Raw genomic sequence first — 15,295 nt, 5'->3', positions numbered from 1 at the left:
GCGCTGAGGTGGCTCCTATATAGGTAGAGCACACGTCACTTTCGGCGCAGACGATGCTGACACCGAGCACCACCATATACTTGCAAGTAAGAGTACTGCATGATAGTCTTCCGGGTTCAGTCTGATGCATGGGGATATTCAAAGGTAAAGAATGTGTAGCTAGAAGCCACTATCAAATATTACATTTTTGAGGTGAATTATTACCAGAACTAGCCCTTTGGACATTTATTTCGGTGTGAGATGCAGTTCGTAAAATTATGCATATTTTTGCATAATTCCGGTAATTTCCTGCAATTAAGCTATGTGAAATTAAGCAAGTTATGCCCAACCCCTAGTCATAGATTGATTACAGTCTTGTGTAAGCATTGTTGTACAGCCTTCTGTCAAACAATATATGAAAACAACTTTGTGTAAAAAGTGATGATATAAAAGCTATGAGAAGTGACTTAAGGCCTGTGTAGATTTTATTCCGGTCTAGTGATGTGATTACGACCATGGAAGGCAGTAGGGTGTTTGCAATTGCTGAGTTTTGATAAAATACGCTGAGAAAAAATTTAAATTGAGATAAATTATACCTAATGCCACAATTTGTTATAGGAGAGATGCTGCAGGAAAGTACTACCATCTACAAAGAAAATGCTTCCATGTTTTTCATCTCATATCACTGGTGGAAAGATTAATTTGTTTTTGATAATCAAATTATGGTTTTGACTTTATTCTGTCAGCCTGAAGAAATCAGATACATTTTAAGATTTGTAGATGAGAATGAAACATCACACCTAACAGACGGACGCTGTGCCATCAGATTTGTAGAAATGTTTCTCCTAGTCTATGTTTTAGAAGATGTTCTAGTTTTAGTATGTGTTTTTGTACAAAGTGGATCCTTGACAAAAAGCATGGCTGGAGAATGTCCCCCTGCACATACGCTGTTGCCAGCAGGAAGTTTTTTAAAAGCAGACCACTGTATATAACTGGTTCATGATCTTGACCTTCTCACATGCATTATTTCCACTGTAGGATATCACTCCTTTGCACACCCACAAGTGTGATATTTACCTAAACAGATGAGTAAGGACTCCAGAATGCCCCTGAAGAAGTGACAATCCTAGTACTCAACTCATCTTTAATGGTGATCAATCACTCTGACTCACAAATAGGAGAGGATAGTCTTCAACTGTGTGTGGTTCCTCCAGACTAAACATTTTGATAACACTGTGCATTAGACAGTTACAAGGTCGATGAGAAGGTTCCTAAGCTGAGCTCACCAAACACAGGAATTGAGCCCACTCAAAGGGTTTCCAGAATTAGCGTGCAAAGCTCAAGGTGTAGGTGATGGTACACAACATAACTCACCCTTTATCAACCGGTGAGCAACTGTAATCTAAAGGAAATGTGGACATCTTGAAATAAAATACCAGATATCAATAGGTGAATAAATCGGCCACTTTTAGTGAAAGCCATTTAAATTTTAAGAAAACAGCAGCATATTTCATTTGCTGATAGCAATTGCTGGGGCAAGTCTTGGTTAGTGTAACATGCTGTAATTGCCCCATAGGAAAAGAAAGAGGTAAAAATGCCTATGAACAACAAAAACTGGGACGGTCAGTTTGGCCTGGCCTCTTGTCTCTCCCTAGTGGGTCCTGCAAATAGTTACTATCCATAGGCTTCTGGCAGGATCAACCTGGTTGATATAAACTAGCATTTTACTAGACATCACATTTATAGTATAAATTAGTTAACACTTGTGAAAGCTTCTCAGAACGTTGTGAGTGAGTTTAGCTTCATAATATTGTTTTCACCCTTTAGAACAGTTAACATAGTAGAGCAATAACATCTTGCTAAAACATGCGTGCTGCATAGTTCAATAGATTTTGGGAACTACAAGAAACTGCCACAACCTTTCCTGATAAGGACAAAATGCTGTTCTAAAAATGAAAAAAAAATGAAGAAAAAAAATCGAAGGACATGGCATGTCCTTCATAACTCATTTCTGAGGTTCAAGAAATTCTCAGTGCTATGGAACTCAGTGAAGGTTACAGTATGTAGAGGGTTACCTTTATATCACTTCAGTCCCCAATTCCCTTGAAAAACAAATGTATCACATTAGCCAAAGAACAACACCGGTGAAGAAACAACATAGTCATCAGTACACAAATTACAAATGCCACTGACATACACTTGCAAACTCTGAGCTTGTGCCTCAAGCCCTATGATGGACTGGATGATGGTGACATTCTGATAAAAAGAAAGCCAAAATCAAGAGAGTACAATCTACTGAGAAAAGGAGCTCAAAAACCTTAGGCAAAGACCCTCAACCCAGGATTAGTTAGATGCAAACTAATCAAACTGGAAAACACTTACTATTGCAATTTATCTTTGAGTTGCTTTCTACTGAACAGTGTTGCTATTTGCTTCAATAAAAGGAGTACATAAGATAATGGACACTTGTGTTCACTATATCAACTGGTACAGAGTTTCAGAAGATTTCAACTCAGGTACTACTTCAATTTCTTGCCCTGATCATAATTAATAAACATGTAATTTGCATCTATCAGCGAGACACATATATTATGTAAAATATTATAGTGTTCTCAAATTTACAACTTTCAATTAGTTTGTGCCGACTTCACAAACACAGCTGTTACAACTGTCAAAACTGGACACCCTTGTCAGTATCATGTCAAAGCCAGAAAATATGAAGCTCATGCTACATTAATGCACAGAACAGCTAAAGCAAAGGGTGCATAAACCAGTCTTTTTGAGTGTTACTTTCTTTATCTGGTACCTTCCAAGAGCACCAAATACTAATTAATTGATGCTGAAATGCCTGTAAGCAATAAGTCTAGAGCATTACACCCTGAGGCCTTTGGTGGAACCACTAAAGAAAAGCATTGCTAAAGTACAATTGTGTGGCAACCTTCATATTGAGAGACTGGGGCATCCTGAGCTTGAACAATCCATTGCACGCTTTAATCTGTTTAAAATACAGACTCGCCTAAGAACCCAAACAACTGTGAAGGACATTTGGCACACCAGGTAGTCCTGAAACACCTAAAAACAGACCCTTCTTACATAAGACATTAGGATGAAAGAGCGGGCACCCATAATAATATATAACACAGATTTGAGCCTTCTTGCTTTATTATTTTGGCTTTAATGCTTTACTGGCACTGTACGTAAAGGAAAGACTGTGACACTCTGATATCCTTTAATAAAAGTCCCTTATCTAATATAAGATAAGCAAATGAGTTGAATATTGAAAATCTTGAACTCTCTTCCCTCTGGTTCCAAGTCAATTACACTGCGTCACATATGAAAGGCTCGCATTTTCCCCATCCCTTCTGCGCCTTAAATTTTCATTGCCACCATTCATTTTTGTTTGTAAGTGATGATAAGGAGTGAGGTAGGTAGCTCTGATACTAAAAATAAAGAGGACAATGATTTGATTAATAGGTTTCAAATTCCTGTAAGAGATAATCTCTGTGAATCTTTAACTGAGGGAAGATTTTATCATATTATGAGTCTGCGAGTGTGGTCACCTGTTATATGTATGAGTGAAACAGAAATATTACAAGTGTACAGCCAACAAAGTAATATGCTCTAGAGTAATGTTGGCATCTGTGGTCTAAGAAGGACAGTAAGTTAGATCTCTAAAGTAAATAACAATTGTTTACTGAGCTCTATAGCATCTCTGAAGGGATCAATGTAGTCTAATAAGGGTGTCAACTGGCTCAACACACCCTAGGAATATTCCTTATTCGAGAAATTCACTATTACTGCAGGATGGGGAAATGGAAATACAATCACAACATAGATTCACCACACAGGAGCCCAGAAAATTATCCAATGAACGAGTCAGAAGTTTTGAATTCAAGTTCACTTGGTAATCCACAAAGCAAAGGCATCAGAAATGATATGAAAAGGCAAGAGTAGCCACAGAGAAGCAACACAATGGTCTTGTTTACAGAACGAGATGTTGGTCACAGCAGGGATTAATTGGATTTGGTCATTTAAAAAATCTGTCTAAAAACATTAGCTTCCATCACCAGCCTACCTATCTTTGCTCCTTTCTTCAGAAGAGTGACGACAACAGACGTATTGCGACATCCCACAGCCCGGTCGAGAGGACGCATGCCACTGTAGTCCACATGTTCAATCATCGCTCCATGGTCCACCAGAAACTGGACCTAAGAATAAAAGAAAGGGGTTGAATTCAACAATGCATGTCTATATTTAATGAAAGGCTTTATGTGTGCACAGAGTGGTAAAAAACAAAACAACAAAAGAAAAGAGCACAAATTATATATTCAACCACATTATGTATGTTATCAGCTATTATTCTCTGACCACACTATTATGCAGAATGTATCATTCTGGGAATTGGAAAGATCAAATATGAATATGTGAACTTTTTTTTAAGGAACCTGCAACCGAACACTAATAATAAAAACATACAGATGCCTTAAGAGGTATTTAGATTGGTGTGGGAATTATTTTTTCTACAGCATCATCCAAGCAAAGATTATGTTCCCTCTCACAAGGAGAGGCTGATTTTATCAGTTAAGCGAGAAGCAATTTACATCAGTAGCGAACTACAGCAACTACTGCCTTTTTAAGGAACTACAACAATCTCATAAAGATGTAATGAAATAATGACATTAAGTTTTCTCAGGGTGGTGCATCAGCAAATCCTCTCTTTCCCTTCTACTTCAGTAAAAACAGACAATCATCTCACCCATTGCAGGTTGTTCAGTGTATATTTCCTAGAAGGAATATCAGAACATTGATAAATCTTTTAAATGATCTAAATAAAAGTTTGTTTGTTGTGTTTATAATGGACGGTTGAGCCTCTTCCAAGGTGAAGGAGCCTTAATCTAGTAACTATAATTTCAGCAGATAATTGACATATTTCACTTCACATCCTTATGAACCATTCCAAAGTTTCAGTGCCTTACACTTTAGCATGCCATTGCATTCACTTTTGCATGCATGTTCATTTATACAGTACAAACCTAAATTTAAAGCAACATAGCCGGTTCCCGATTACCAAATAGGCAAAGTAGGCATCGGTCTATGGATCCCAGTCCTTTTAGGGGACCCGCGACAACGGATCAAAAGGATTTTGATTTGATCTTGAAAGCAAATTACAATGAAGCTTGTTTAAATTGTTTCCAAAAGATAGAAATAGATGAATCAACACAAAAAACGAAAACTTTACATTAAAGACTCAATAGAGAAAATACTGTATTAATGTAATGTACCCATTTATAGCCTAAAGTACATAAAACAAAGACACAAGATTCACTTATCAGTTTGTCTTTTAAAAGCTCATCTTCTGCAAGTTTGTAAAAAAATAAAAACAACAAAAACAAAGAAAGTGGTGCAAACTACGTACGTGTAACGTACAGTAGTGATTGATGGTCATCTCCATCTTGCGGCTGACATACACACTACTTATTTCAATGTTATCCCACTAGAGCGGGGGCACGAGAAACCGTCAGCAGAGTTACTACATTTTACAGAGTACCTCAATCAACAGCCATTTTGGGTCTGTTTTAAAGTGGGAAATTTGAATGTTTCGGTTGTAATGCAATCACTGTTGCTTTTTTACATATTGAATAGTAGCGCCTTTATAAATAAATTATCAACAAGCATGAAAATAGTGAAAATAACCTACCGATATTAACCTGTTAGGTGCGGGCGTCGGCCACTGGCCGACGCCCACACACCCTCCCTGGTGCGGGTCACGACCAGTGGCCGACACCAGGAAGGGTATCAATAAATCCTCGGGTGCGTTGCACCCGATGATTTTTTTTTTTTTTAAACCCCCCCCCCGGGAGACACGGAAGCTTCCGTGTCTCCCCCCGCTCCCCCACCCGCCCCTTTGTGACGTCAGCGCGCCTCGCGGCGCGCTGACGTTGCAAAGGTGTTTTCCCCATCAAAGCAGGAAGCAGCCTTGCGGCCGCTTCCTGCTTTGATGGGGAAAACGGCCTTTCTCACGTTCGGGAAGGCCTCGTAAGAAAGGGGAGTGTCTCCCCTTTCTTACGAGGCCTTCCTGAAAGTGTTTCCTGGCCCCCGATCGCAGCACAGCTGATTGTTTTGAATGTTGAATGTTTTGAATGTTTCGGTTGTAATGCAATCACTGTTGCTTTTTTACATATTGAATAGTAGCGCCTTTATAAATAAATTATCAACAAGCATGAAAATAGTGAAAATAACCTACCGATATTAACCTGTTAGGTGCGGGCGTCGGCCCGTCGCACCCGAGGATTTTTTTTTTTTTTTTAAACCCCCCCCGGGAGACACGGAAGCTTCCGTGTCTCCCCCCGCCCCCCCACCCGCCCCTTTGTGACTGTGCTGCTGTGCTGCGATCGGGGGCCAGAAACAGTTTGAGAAGGCCTCGTAAGAAAGGGGGAGAGTCTCCCCTTTCTTACGAGGCCTTCTCAAAGTGTTTCCTGGCCCCCGATCGCAGCACAGCTGCGATCGGGGGCCAGGAAACACCACTAGACGCCAGGGATTTCACTTTGGGGGGGCGGCCCCCTCGGAAAACGGGCCGCCCCCCCCCCCCCCCGGGGGCATAATTAATAAAAAAAAAAAAAAGGTAGGTGCCCCCTGGGGGGGGGGGGGGGGGGGGGGGGGGGGCGGGATCGCGCCCCCCCCCCCAGGGGATTTTTTTTTTTTTTTTTAAATAATAAAAAATAAAAAAAAATGACAGAGGGTCGCCCGTGGGCAGGGTGACCCCCTGTGGGGGCAATTTTTTTTTTAGATGTTGTAGGGTTTCCCTGGGGGCCATTTTGGCCCCCAAGGAAACCATACAACAACTAAAAAAAATAGATCTATATATAGATCTATATTTATATATCTATGTAGATAGATATATCTATGTACATGGATATATCTATAGATATATCTATGTACATAGATATATATATATATATATATAGAGGTAGATCTATATATACCAAAGAGATTTATAAAGTGTGCTACTCACCTGTGAGGGTCTCAAGGCGCTTGGGGGGGGGGGGCGGGGGGAGGGAAAGGGGCTGGGAGGTTCACTGTTCGAAAAGCCAGGTTTTGAGGCCCTTCCTGAAAAGAAGTAGGTTTTGGGTCTTGCGAAGGTGGGTTGTGAGGGCGTTCCAGGTTTTGGGTGCAAGGTAGGAGAAGGATCTGCCCCCCGTGGTGGTGTGTTTGATGCGGGGGACAGAGGCGAGAGAGAGGTCAGCTGAGCGGACGTTTCGTGTGGGGGTGTGGAAGGTGACTCTCGTTGAGGTAGGCAGGGCCTGTGTTGTGGAGTGATTTGTGTGCGAGGATGAGGATCTTGAAGGTGATCCTTTTGTCAATGGGGAGCCAGTGGAGGGATTTGAGGTGTGGAGAGATGTGTTCGTGTCGGCGGAGGTCGAGGATGAGTCGTGCTGCTGAGTTCTAGATGCGTGTAGTTTGCGCTTGAGTTTTAGAGTGGTGCCGGCGTAGAGGGCGTTTCCGTAATCAAGCCTGCTGCTGATGTGTGCGTGAGTGACAGTTTTTCTGGTCTCTGTGGGGATCCATTTGAATGTTTTTCAGTATACGGAGTGTGTTGAAGCATGAGGAGGTGAGAGCGTTGATTTGTTGGGTCATCGAGAGGGAGGAGTCTAGGATGATGCTGAGGTTGCGTGCGTGGTTGGCGGGGGTGGGTGCAGGGCCTAGCGTGGTGGGCCACCATGAGGGGTCCCAGGTGTTTTTGTGTGGGCCAAAGAGGATTATTTCGGTTTTGCTTGAGTTGAGTTTCAGGTGATTGGCTGTCATATATATATCACTTTTGTCAATATGTGTGTGGTTTCCCTGGGGGGAAAAGGGTCCGACTTGTCTAGTGGCAGTTTTAGTGCCATAAAGAAGCGCAGAAGGTTGATATGCCTACTGCAAAGAGCAAATCTGTATTTTATGTAAATAGCTGAGTACATTAGCAAAGTCTATGGAGAGATGAAGGGCACTTTTGCTGGGTGGTAATGAGGGAATCCGAGGAGGAGGGAGTGGGAGCACCAATAATGATTGTTGGACTGGGCGCAGGAGGTGCTAAAGACTGTGACGAATGGTATGTGACAAGGTGTTTTTTGAGTGTCTTGAAAGTACGTGCTGATTGAGGGAAGAAGCGCAGGTAAGATGGCCTCTACTGTTGCACGTATCTCGCACAACATCGATTTTGTGACTGTCTACGTAGGCTAGTGTTTTAGAGCAACAGTTTAGCCAATAGCAGAGATGGCATCTTGATGGATGACTGCTGCCTACACTCGGGTTATAGAGGACCGCTCTGACATAGGATCAGAGACTGAGACATCAGATACTGAGACAGCATCTGAGGGATAGGACAATGGCGCAGACTCTGGGAGTGATTTTTCAGTCAGAGGAGTCCCATTCGATAACTCCTCTTCCAGTACATTATGAGGGAGGTGATGAGGACAGTCCTGCTGTCCCTTCGCAAGCTGTTTGTGCAACTGGGTAATAGTGGGTTAGGTCAACCCAGAGAGCAGGTGAATGCGGCGGCAAGCAGAGAGAGAGTGCTCTCTTGGGAGCTCCCCAATTTAGTTCAGCCCCAAATTCCACCACCCAAATCATATTGTGGAGACATCAAAATTATCCATGGCAAAACAAACTGGTTTTGTAAGGCAGGCACCTGTGTTTTTGGTCCTGGATTCGGCGGCCATATAGAGAAACACACTAAACCCAAACATTTCTGGAAACTAGACATTCGGGGGAGTCCACAGAGGTGTGACTTGTGTGGCTTCCCCAAAGTTTTCTTACCCAGAATACCCTGCAAAGCTGAAATGTTGAAAAAAAACTACATTTTTCTCGCATTTCTGTCACACAAACTACAGGAATATGCTGGGATCCACAATATTCCTACCACCCAGTGACTCCTCACCTGTCCTGATAAAAACACTACCCCACTTGAGTGCCTACACCTAGTGTCTGTGTCAGGAATGGATCACCCCAGGGTCAACAGCTGCCTCACGTAAGGACCAACATTGACCGTTGTGTGATCTATTCCTGTCGCAGGCACCAGGCCTAACCACACAAGTGAGGTATCATTTTTATCGGGAGGCTTGGGGGAACGCTGGGTGGAAGGAAATTTGTGGCTCCTCTCAGATTCCAGAACTTTCTGTCACCGAAATGTGAGGAAAACTTGTTTTTTTAGCCACTTTTTGAGGTTTGCAAAGGATTCTGGGTAACAGAACCTGGTCCGAGCCCCGCAAGTCACCCCTCCTTGGATTCCCCTAGGTCTCTAGTTTTCAGAAATGCACAGGTTTGGTAGGTTTCCCTAGGTGCCGGCTGAGCTAGAGGCCAAAATCTACAGGTAGGCACTTTGCAAAAAACAGCTCTGTTTTCTGTGATGTGTCCACGTTGTGTTTTGGGGCATTTCCTGTCGCGGGCGCTAGGCCTACCCACACAAGTGAGGTATCATTTTTATCGGGAGACTTGGGGGGACGCTGGGTGGAAGGAAATTTGAGGCGCCTCTCCGATTCCAGAACTTTCTGTCACCGAAATGTGAGGAAAACTTGTTTTTTTAGCCACTTTTTGAGGTTTGCAAAGGATTCTGGGTAACAGAACCTGGTCAGAGCCCCGCGAGTCACCCCATCTTGGATTCCCCTAGGTCTCTAGTTTTCAAAAATGTACAGGTTTGGTAGGTTTCCCTAGGTGCCGGCTGAGCTAGAGGCCAAAATCTACAGGTAGGCACTTTGCAAAAAACAGCTCTGTTTTCTGTGATGTGTCCACGTTGTGTTTTGGGGCATTTCCTGTCGCGGGCGCTAGGCCTACCCACACAAGTGAGGTATCATTTTTATCGGGAGACTTGGGGGGACGCTGGGTGGAAGGAAATTTGAGGCTCCTCTCCGATTCCAGAACTTTCTGTCACCGAAATGTGAGGAAAACTTGTTTTTTTAGCCACTTTTTGAGGTTTGCAAAGGATTCTGGGTAACAGAACCTGGTCAGAGCCCCGCGAGTCACCCCATCTTGGATTCCCCTAGGTCTCTAGTTTTCAAAAATGTACAGGTTTGGTAGGTTTCCCTAGGTGCCGGCTGAGCTAGAGGCCAAAATCTACAGGTAGGCACTTTGCAAAAAAAGCTCTGTTTTCTGTGATGTGTCCACGTTGTGTTTTGGGGCATTTCCTGTTGCGGGCGCTAGGCCTACCCACACAAGTGAGGTATAATTTTTATCGGGAGACTTGGGGGGACGCTGGGTGGAAGGAAATTTGAGGCTCCTCTCAGATTCCAGAACTTTCTGTCACCGAAATGTGAGGAAAACTTGTTTTTTTAGCCACTTTTTGAGGTTTGCAAAGGATTCTGGGTAACAGAACCTGGTCAGAGCCCCGCGAGTCACCCCATCTTGGATTCCCCTAGGTCTCTAGTTTTCAAAAATGTACAGGTTTGGTAGGTTTCCCTATGTGCCGGCTGAGCTAGAGGCCATAATCCACAGGTAGGCACTTTGCAAAAAAACAGCTCTGTATTTTGTGAAAAAATGGGATGTGTCCACGTTGTGTTTTGGGGCATTTCCTGTCGCGGGCGCTAGGCCTACCCACACAAGTGAGGTATCATTTTTTTCGGGAGACTTGGGGGAACATAGAATAGCACAACAAGTGTTATTGCCCCTTATCTTTCTCTACATTTTTTCCTTCCAAATATAAGAGAGTGTGTAAAAAAGACGTCTATTTGAGAAATGCCCTGCAATTCACATGCTAGTATGGGCACCTCGGAATTCAAAGATGTGCAAATAACCACTGCTCCTCAAAACCTTATCTTGATCCCATTTTGGAAATGCAAAGGTTTTCTTGATACCTCTTTTTCACTCCTCATATTTCAGCAAATGAATTGCTGTATACCCAGTATAGAATGAAAACCAACTGCAGGGTGCACCTCATTTATTGGCTCTGGGTACCTAGGGTTCTTGATGAACCTATAAGCCCTTTATATCCCCGCAACCAGAAGAGTCCAGCAGACAAAACGGTATATTGCTTTCAGAAATCTGACATCGCAGGAAAAAGTTAGAGTAAAACATAAAGAAAAATGGCTGTTGTTTTCAGCTCAATTTCAATATTTTTTTATTTCAGCTGTTATTTTCTGTAGGAAAACCTTGTAGGATCTACACAAATGACCCCTTGCTGAATTCAGAATTTTGTCTAGTTTTCAGAAATGTTTAGCTTTCCGGGATCCAGCATTGGTTTTACACCCATTCCTGTCACTAACTGGAAGGAGGTTGAAAGCACCAAAAATAGTAAAAATGGGGTATGTCCCAGTAAAATGCCAAATTTGTGTTGGAAAATGTGGTTTTCTGATTCAAGTCTGCCCGTTCCTGAAAGGTGGGGAGATAGTGATTTCAGCACCAGAAACCCTTTGTTGATGGCATTTTCAGGGAAAAAACCACAAGCCTTCTTCGGCGGCCCTTTTTTCCCATTTTTTTGGAAAAAACTAAATTTTCACTGTATTTTGGCTATTTTCTTGGTCTCCTCCAGGGTAAACCACAAACTCTGGGTACCATTAGAATCCCTAGGATGTTGGAAAAAAAGGACGCAAATTTGGCGTGGTTAGCTTATGTGGACAAAAAGTTATGAAGCCCTAAGCGCAAACTACCCCAAATAGCCAAAAAAGGGCTCAGCACTGGGGGGGAAAAGGCCCAGCAGCTAAGGGGTTAACAATAAAGCATTTGTAAATACATTATTTTGTATTTTATCATTTTATATAAATTTTATGACAAAAATGAGCAAACTTAAATTAAAATTTATTGCTAAACGATTAGATTTTTAATTGGTATCACAATGACATATTTTCAAAACCGCCATTTTGGGTGGGAAATCATTCCCTCTCTGTCTTACACATTAGGGCATTGTTTCCGGTACTCTTTAAAATGTGGTGATTCTAACCTCCAGGAACGAAGCTTTCAGTGAGTTAGTGTGTTGCAAGTTCCCGTCAACTCCAGACCCCAGTAGAATATTAGCAAGTAGAAGCTTTGAGAACACCGGCGAGTATGGATACCAAACTTCTCATCTGCGTTAGTAAGTTAGCGTTTCTGAGTTATAATGAAGTTTGATTAAATACACTGTCTAATTTCTACCGTAACAGAACAAATCTATCTTGTTCAGGCACTTTTAATAATTTTTGACTGAGTCTTAAGAATTCTTTCATTTTCTTGAACAAAGCATAAATATTGTTTGTTGTCGCTATTTTGTAGACCTAGAATGACCGCGCCTGAAATTGTCGGTTGGTTAAATTAAAAACATATTAGGAGATAATTTGAAAGGGTGGGCCTGAAATTTTAACTTCCTAGGTGCCTCCACAGGGTTTAATCCGGTACTGAACAGAGCACTGTACATGGTGTAGGTAAGACAGACAAATGGTTGGAGGAAGAACAAGATAGTTATTACAGGTCAAACAGTACCTCTTCATGAAACAACCAGGAGAGAGTGACTATAATAAGTTGAGTAGAATATATTCCTAGAACAGCAAAAGGCGTTGTGCTAATTGTGGCCTTAAAACCAAGTGTCATGGCATTTTTCCAGTCCACGTAGGCTAAAAGGAAAATACCCGGTGCTTGTTGGTTAAGTTTTATCATTACGTGTGTTGAAAAATACAACTCATGTTTATCTGCATAAAGGACTGTGATACATACATGCAATACATGTTTATGTCTTCTGAACTTACTGCTCATATTAAACGTGGCATACAAAGAAACTTATTCATGCTGTGGGATGAGGTAATTGGAGGTTCCTCTCTAGTTCTACTGCCAGTTGAATGCTTTCAATCGAAAATCCTTGATTTAGAGTTTGGCAGATGGGTTACTCAGTCATAAATGTGACAGATATTCCTCCGTCGTCTCAAATTTCATTATATCCATGTCATTGTAACACAGTGACGGGAATATCCATCACTTTTGTGATGGAGTAACGCATCCACCAAACTTTAAATCAGGTCCTAAGTAACCAATCCACCTTTTCAGTATGTGTGACGTTGCTGTAGCTTGTTTTATTCATAACAACATCTACTATGCCCTGATGTATGATATGAGCACCCGAAACTTGCTTACACCTGGGCTTTATGAATACATAATATGATAATGTTAAATTTTTACAGGAGTACACCAAAATCCAGTGATAATTGTAATGAATGTACAAAGGACACCTAAGGTTAAATTAATCTAGGGATGGCATAGATGAGAATCATTTGTATGAATATTTTTTTTATTAAAATTAGGAGAAAGTTTTCTGACTAGTTTGTTGATTCAAACCTTAGGGCCAGATGTACGACCCAGAGTTTTGCGACTTGCAATTTGCGCCTCATTTGCGAGTCGCAAAACCATATCTACAACAGTGTACTTTACACTGTGATTCCCAATGGGGTCACAAATGACATACCTCATTAATATTCATGAGGTAGGTCGCAATTTGCGACCCCATTGGGAACGGCTGCACTCACAGGGACGGTGGCCTGCTGGAGACAGCAGCCACCATGTCTGTGACTGCTTTAAAAAAAAGCAGTTTTTTTTCTTTCTTTTTTTTTTTTAAATGCAGCCCGTTTTCCTTAAAGGAAAAAGGCCTGCATTTCAAAAACAAAAATTAAAAGTATTTTTGCTACCATTCACAAAGAGGACCCCTTGACGTTTGAGAATGGGATAGCACCAATTTGAAATTGGTGCTAACTGCTATTGTTTTGTGACTGCATTCACGGTCACAAAACAATCCTACATCGCACTACGACTCGCAATTAGGAAGGGAACACTCATTTCTAATTGCGACTCACAAACCATTTTTGCAATCCGGTAAATAGATTACTGAATCGCAAAAAAGAGTCTGTACATATGGCTCTTAATTCTAAAACAAGAATTTAGATTTATCAGAATATTTTTAATCGGTGTTTACGATATCTTATGTGATTTCTATTGTAATGGTATTTATCAACTGAACAATAAATCTGTACTCGACTTTCATACCTAAGGTGAAGAGAACTGCAATGAGTCCAAGATATTCAATGCAACATTATTAATTCCAAACATTCGAATTTCATTAATAATTCATTAATCATCACTAAAGAACTAACTCCTCAAACAGGCTATCAATGTTTTAAGATATTGTTAAGATAACTTGTGAAAACACTCACCACTTCAGCATCACCGTAGAAGGCCGCAAGGTCTAGGGGGGTGCGCCCATTCTTATCAGCGTGGTCCGTTGCAGCCCCATTCTCCACCAGCGAGCGCACGACAGACAGATGGCCTTTCAGACAGGCCCAGCTCAAAGAAGTCAGCCCTTCTTTATCAATGAGGGCAATTGAAGCACCTGTAAGGATGATCCATGGCAATCAAATATGAGCCCATAAGAGAAGCATGCACAGTGATTGTAAAGGGAACTCCCATTATAGACATGCCTGGACTTCTCACACTAACACTTCACCATCATATCCCAAAGGGCGATGTGAGACTGGTGTGATTTGCTCCTGGCATAAGTAATCCTCAGCAATTGCAAACAAAAATTTTCTTTTTGCAAAAACTTTACAAAGCACAATATCTGCGAAATGCACTCTCCTGATCAAACAAACAGCACAGTATGTATAAATTTACACAGTTTATCTTCACACTAATCAGCCACGTTCGATGAATAACTGATTTTACTGTTGTATATTAATATAACACATTTATGAAAACGCGAAGTTGTGGGCATGTTGATAGAGCTCTTTTGTTTGTTTAAAGGGACCAATTAAGGGCTCAACTTGCAACAAAAACTGTTTCTTGACACTCTTTGTACCCGTTCTGTGCTACCTGCAACACCTGCACTAAGCCTAGTAGGAAGTGGGAGTCTCAGCAGTGAGCCTTCATTGTATATCTGGAAGCAGGGCAAAACTGGCTTGTACTCAGTTTGAAATAGCGCTCCTCAAATCTATGGGGCTTAATAGTCTGGCTTCCAACTCAAGCTATATTACTGTTAAAAAACTGGTGAAGAATTAAAACACGTTATATGAGGTTACCAGCAAGATAAACTTATGGTTTCATCCCACATGAATGAACAAAAGTGCTGTTGGATACATCTGTTGAGTGGCTGGTGCTTTGGACACAGATATCTCAATTTGAAGGGAACAGGTTCAATCTGGACGGTTCTAGGGAGATCTCTTATAAGCTAAGCAATGCTCTTTTATAAATCCTCAAAATAATTCTGGCTTAATCCCTCTCGCTGCACCCTCCAATATCACACATTTACGGGTACTTCTTGGGAGGTCAAACTGCAACTCTTTTCTAATGACAGCAACATGTAAGCACTGCAAACCTGAAGAACCTACTATAGAAT

General features: G+C 41.6%; 1 protein-coding gene across 9 annotated transcripts in view; it reads right to left on the bottom strand.

The window, feature by feature from the left end:
* TANC2 (tetratricopeptide repeat, ankyrin repeat and coiled-coil containing 2) overlaps window positions 1-15,295 on the bottom strand; it is a 1,999,198-nt gene that overhangs the window by 199,780 nt on the left and 1,784,123 nt on the right. For all 9 annotated transcript variants that reach the window (XM_069238000.1, XM_069237998.1, XM_069238005.1 and 6 more), the window contains 2 exons: window positions 14,118-14,293; window positions 4,055-4,187 (listed from right to left, as the gene is read on the bottom strand). In XM_069238000.1, the coding sequence (XP_069094101.1) occupies window positions 4,055-4,187; window positions 14,118-14,293 (309 nt within the window). The remainder of the gene's footprint in view (window positions 1-4,054; window positions 4,188-14,117; window positions 14,294-15,295) is intronic.

This window comes from Pleurodeles waltl, chromosome 6 (genome assembly GCF_031143425.1).
Source record: "Pleurodeles waltl isolate 20211129_DDA chromosome 6, aPleWal1.hap1.20221129, whole genome shotgun sequence".
In the NCBI taxonomy this organism is placed as follows: Eukaryota; Metazoa; Chordata; class Amphibia; order Caudata; family Salamandridae; genus Pleurodeles; species Pleurodeles waltl.
Note: the sequence above shows the minus strand (reverse complement) of the source record. Positions and strands in the feature narration are given on the sequence as shown.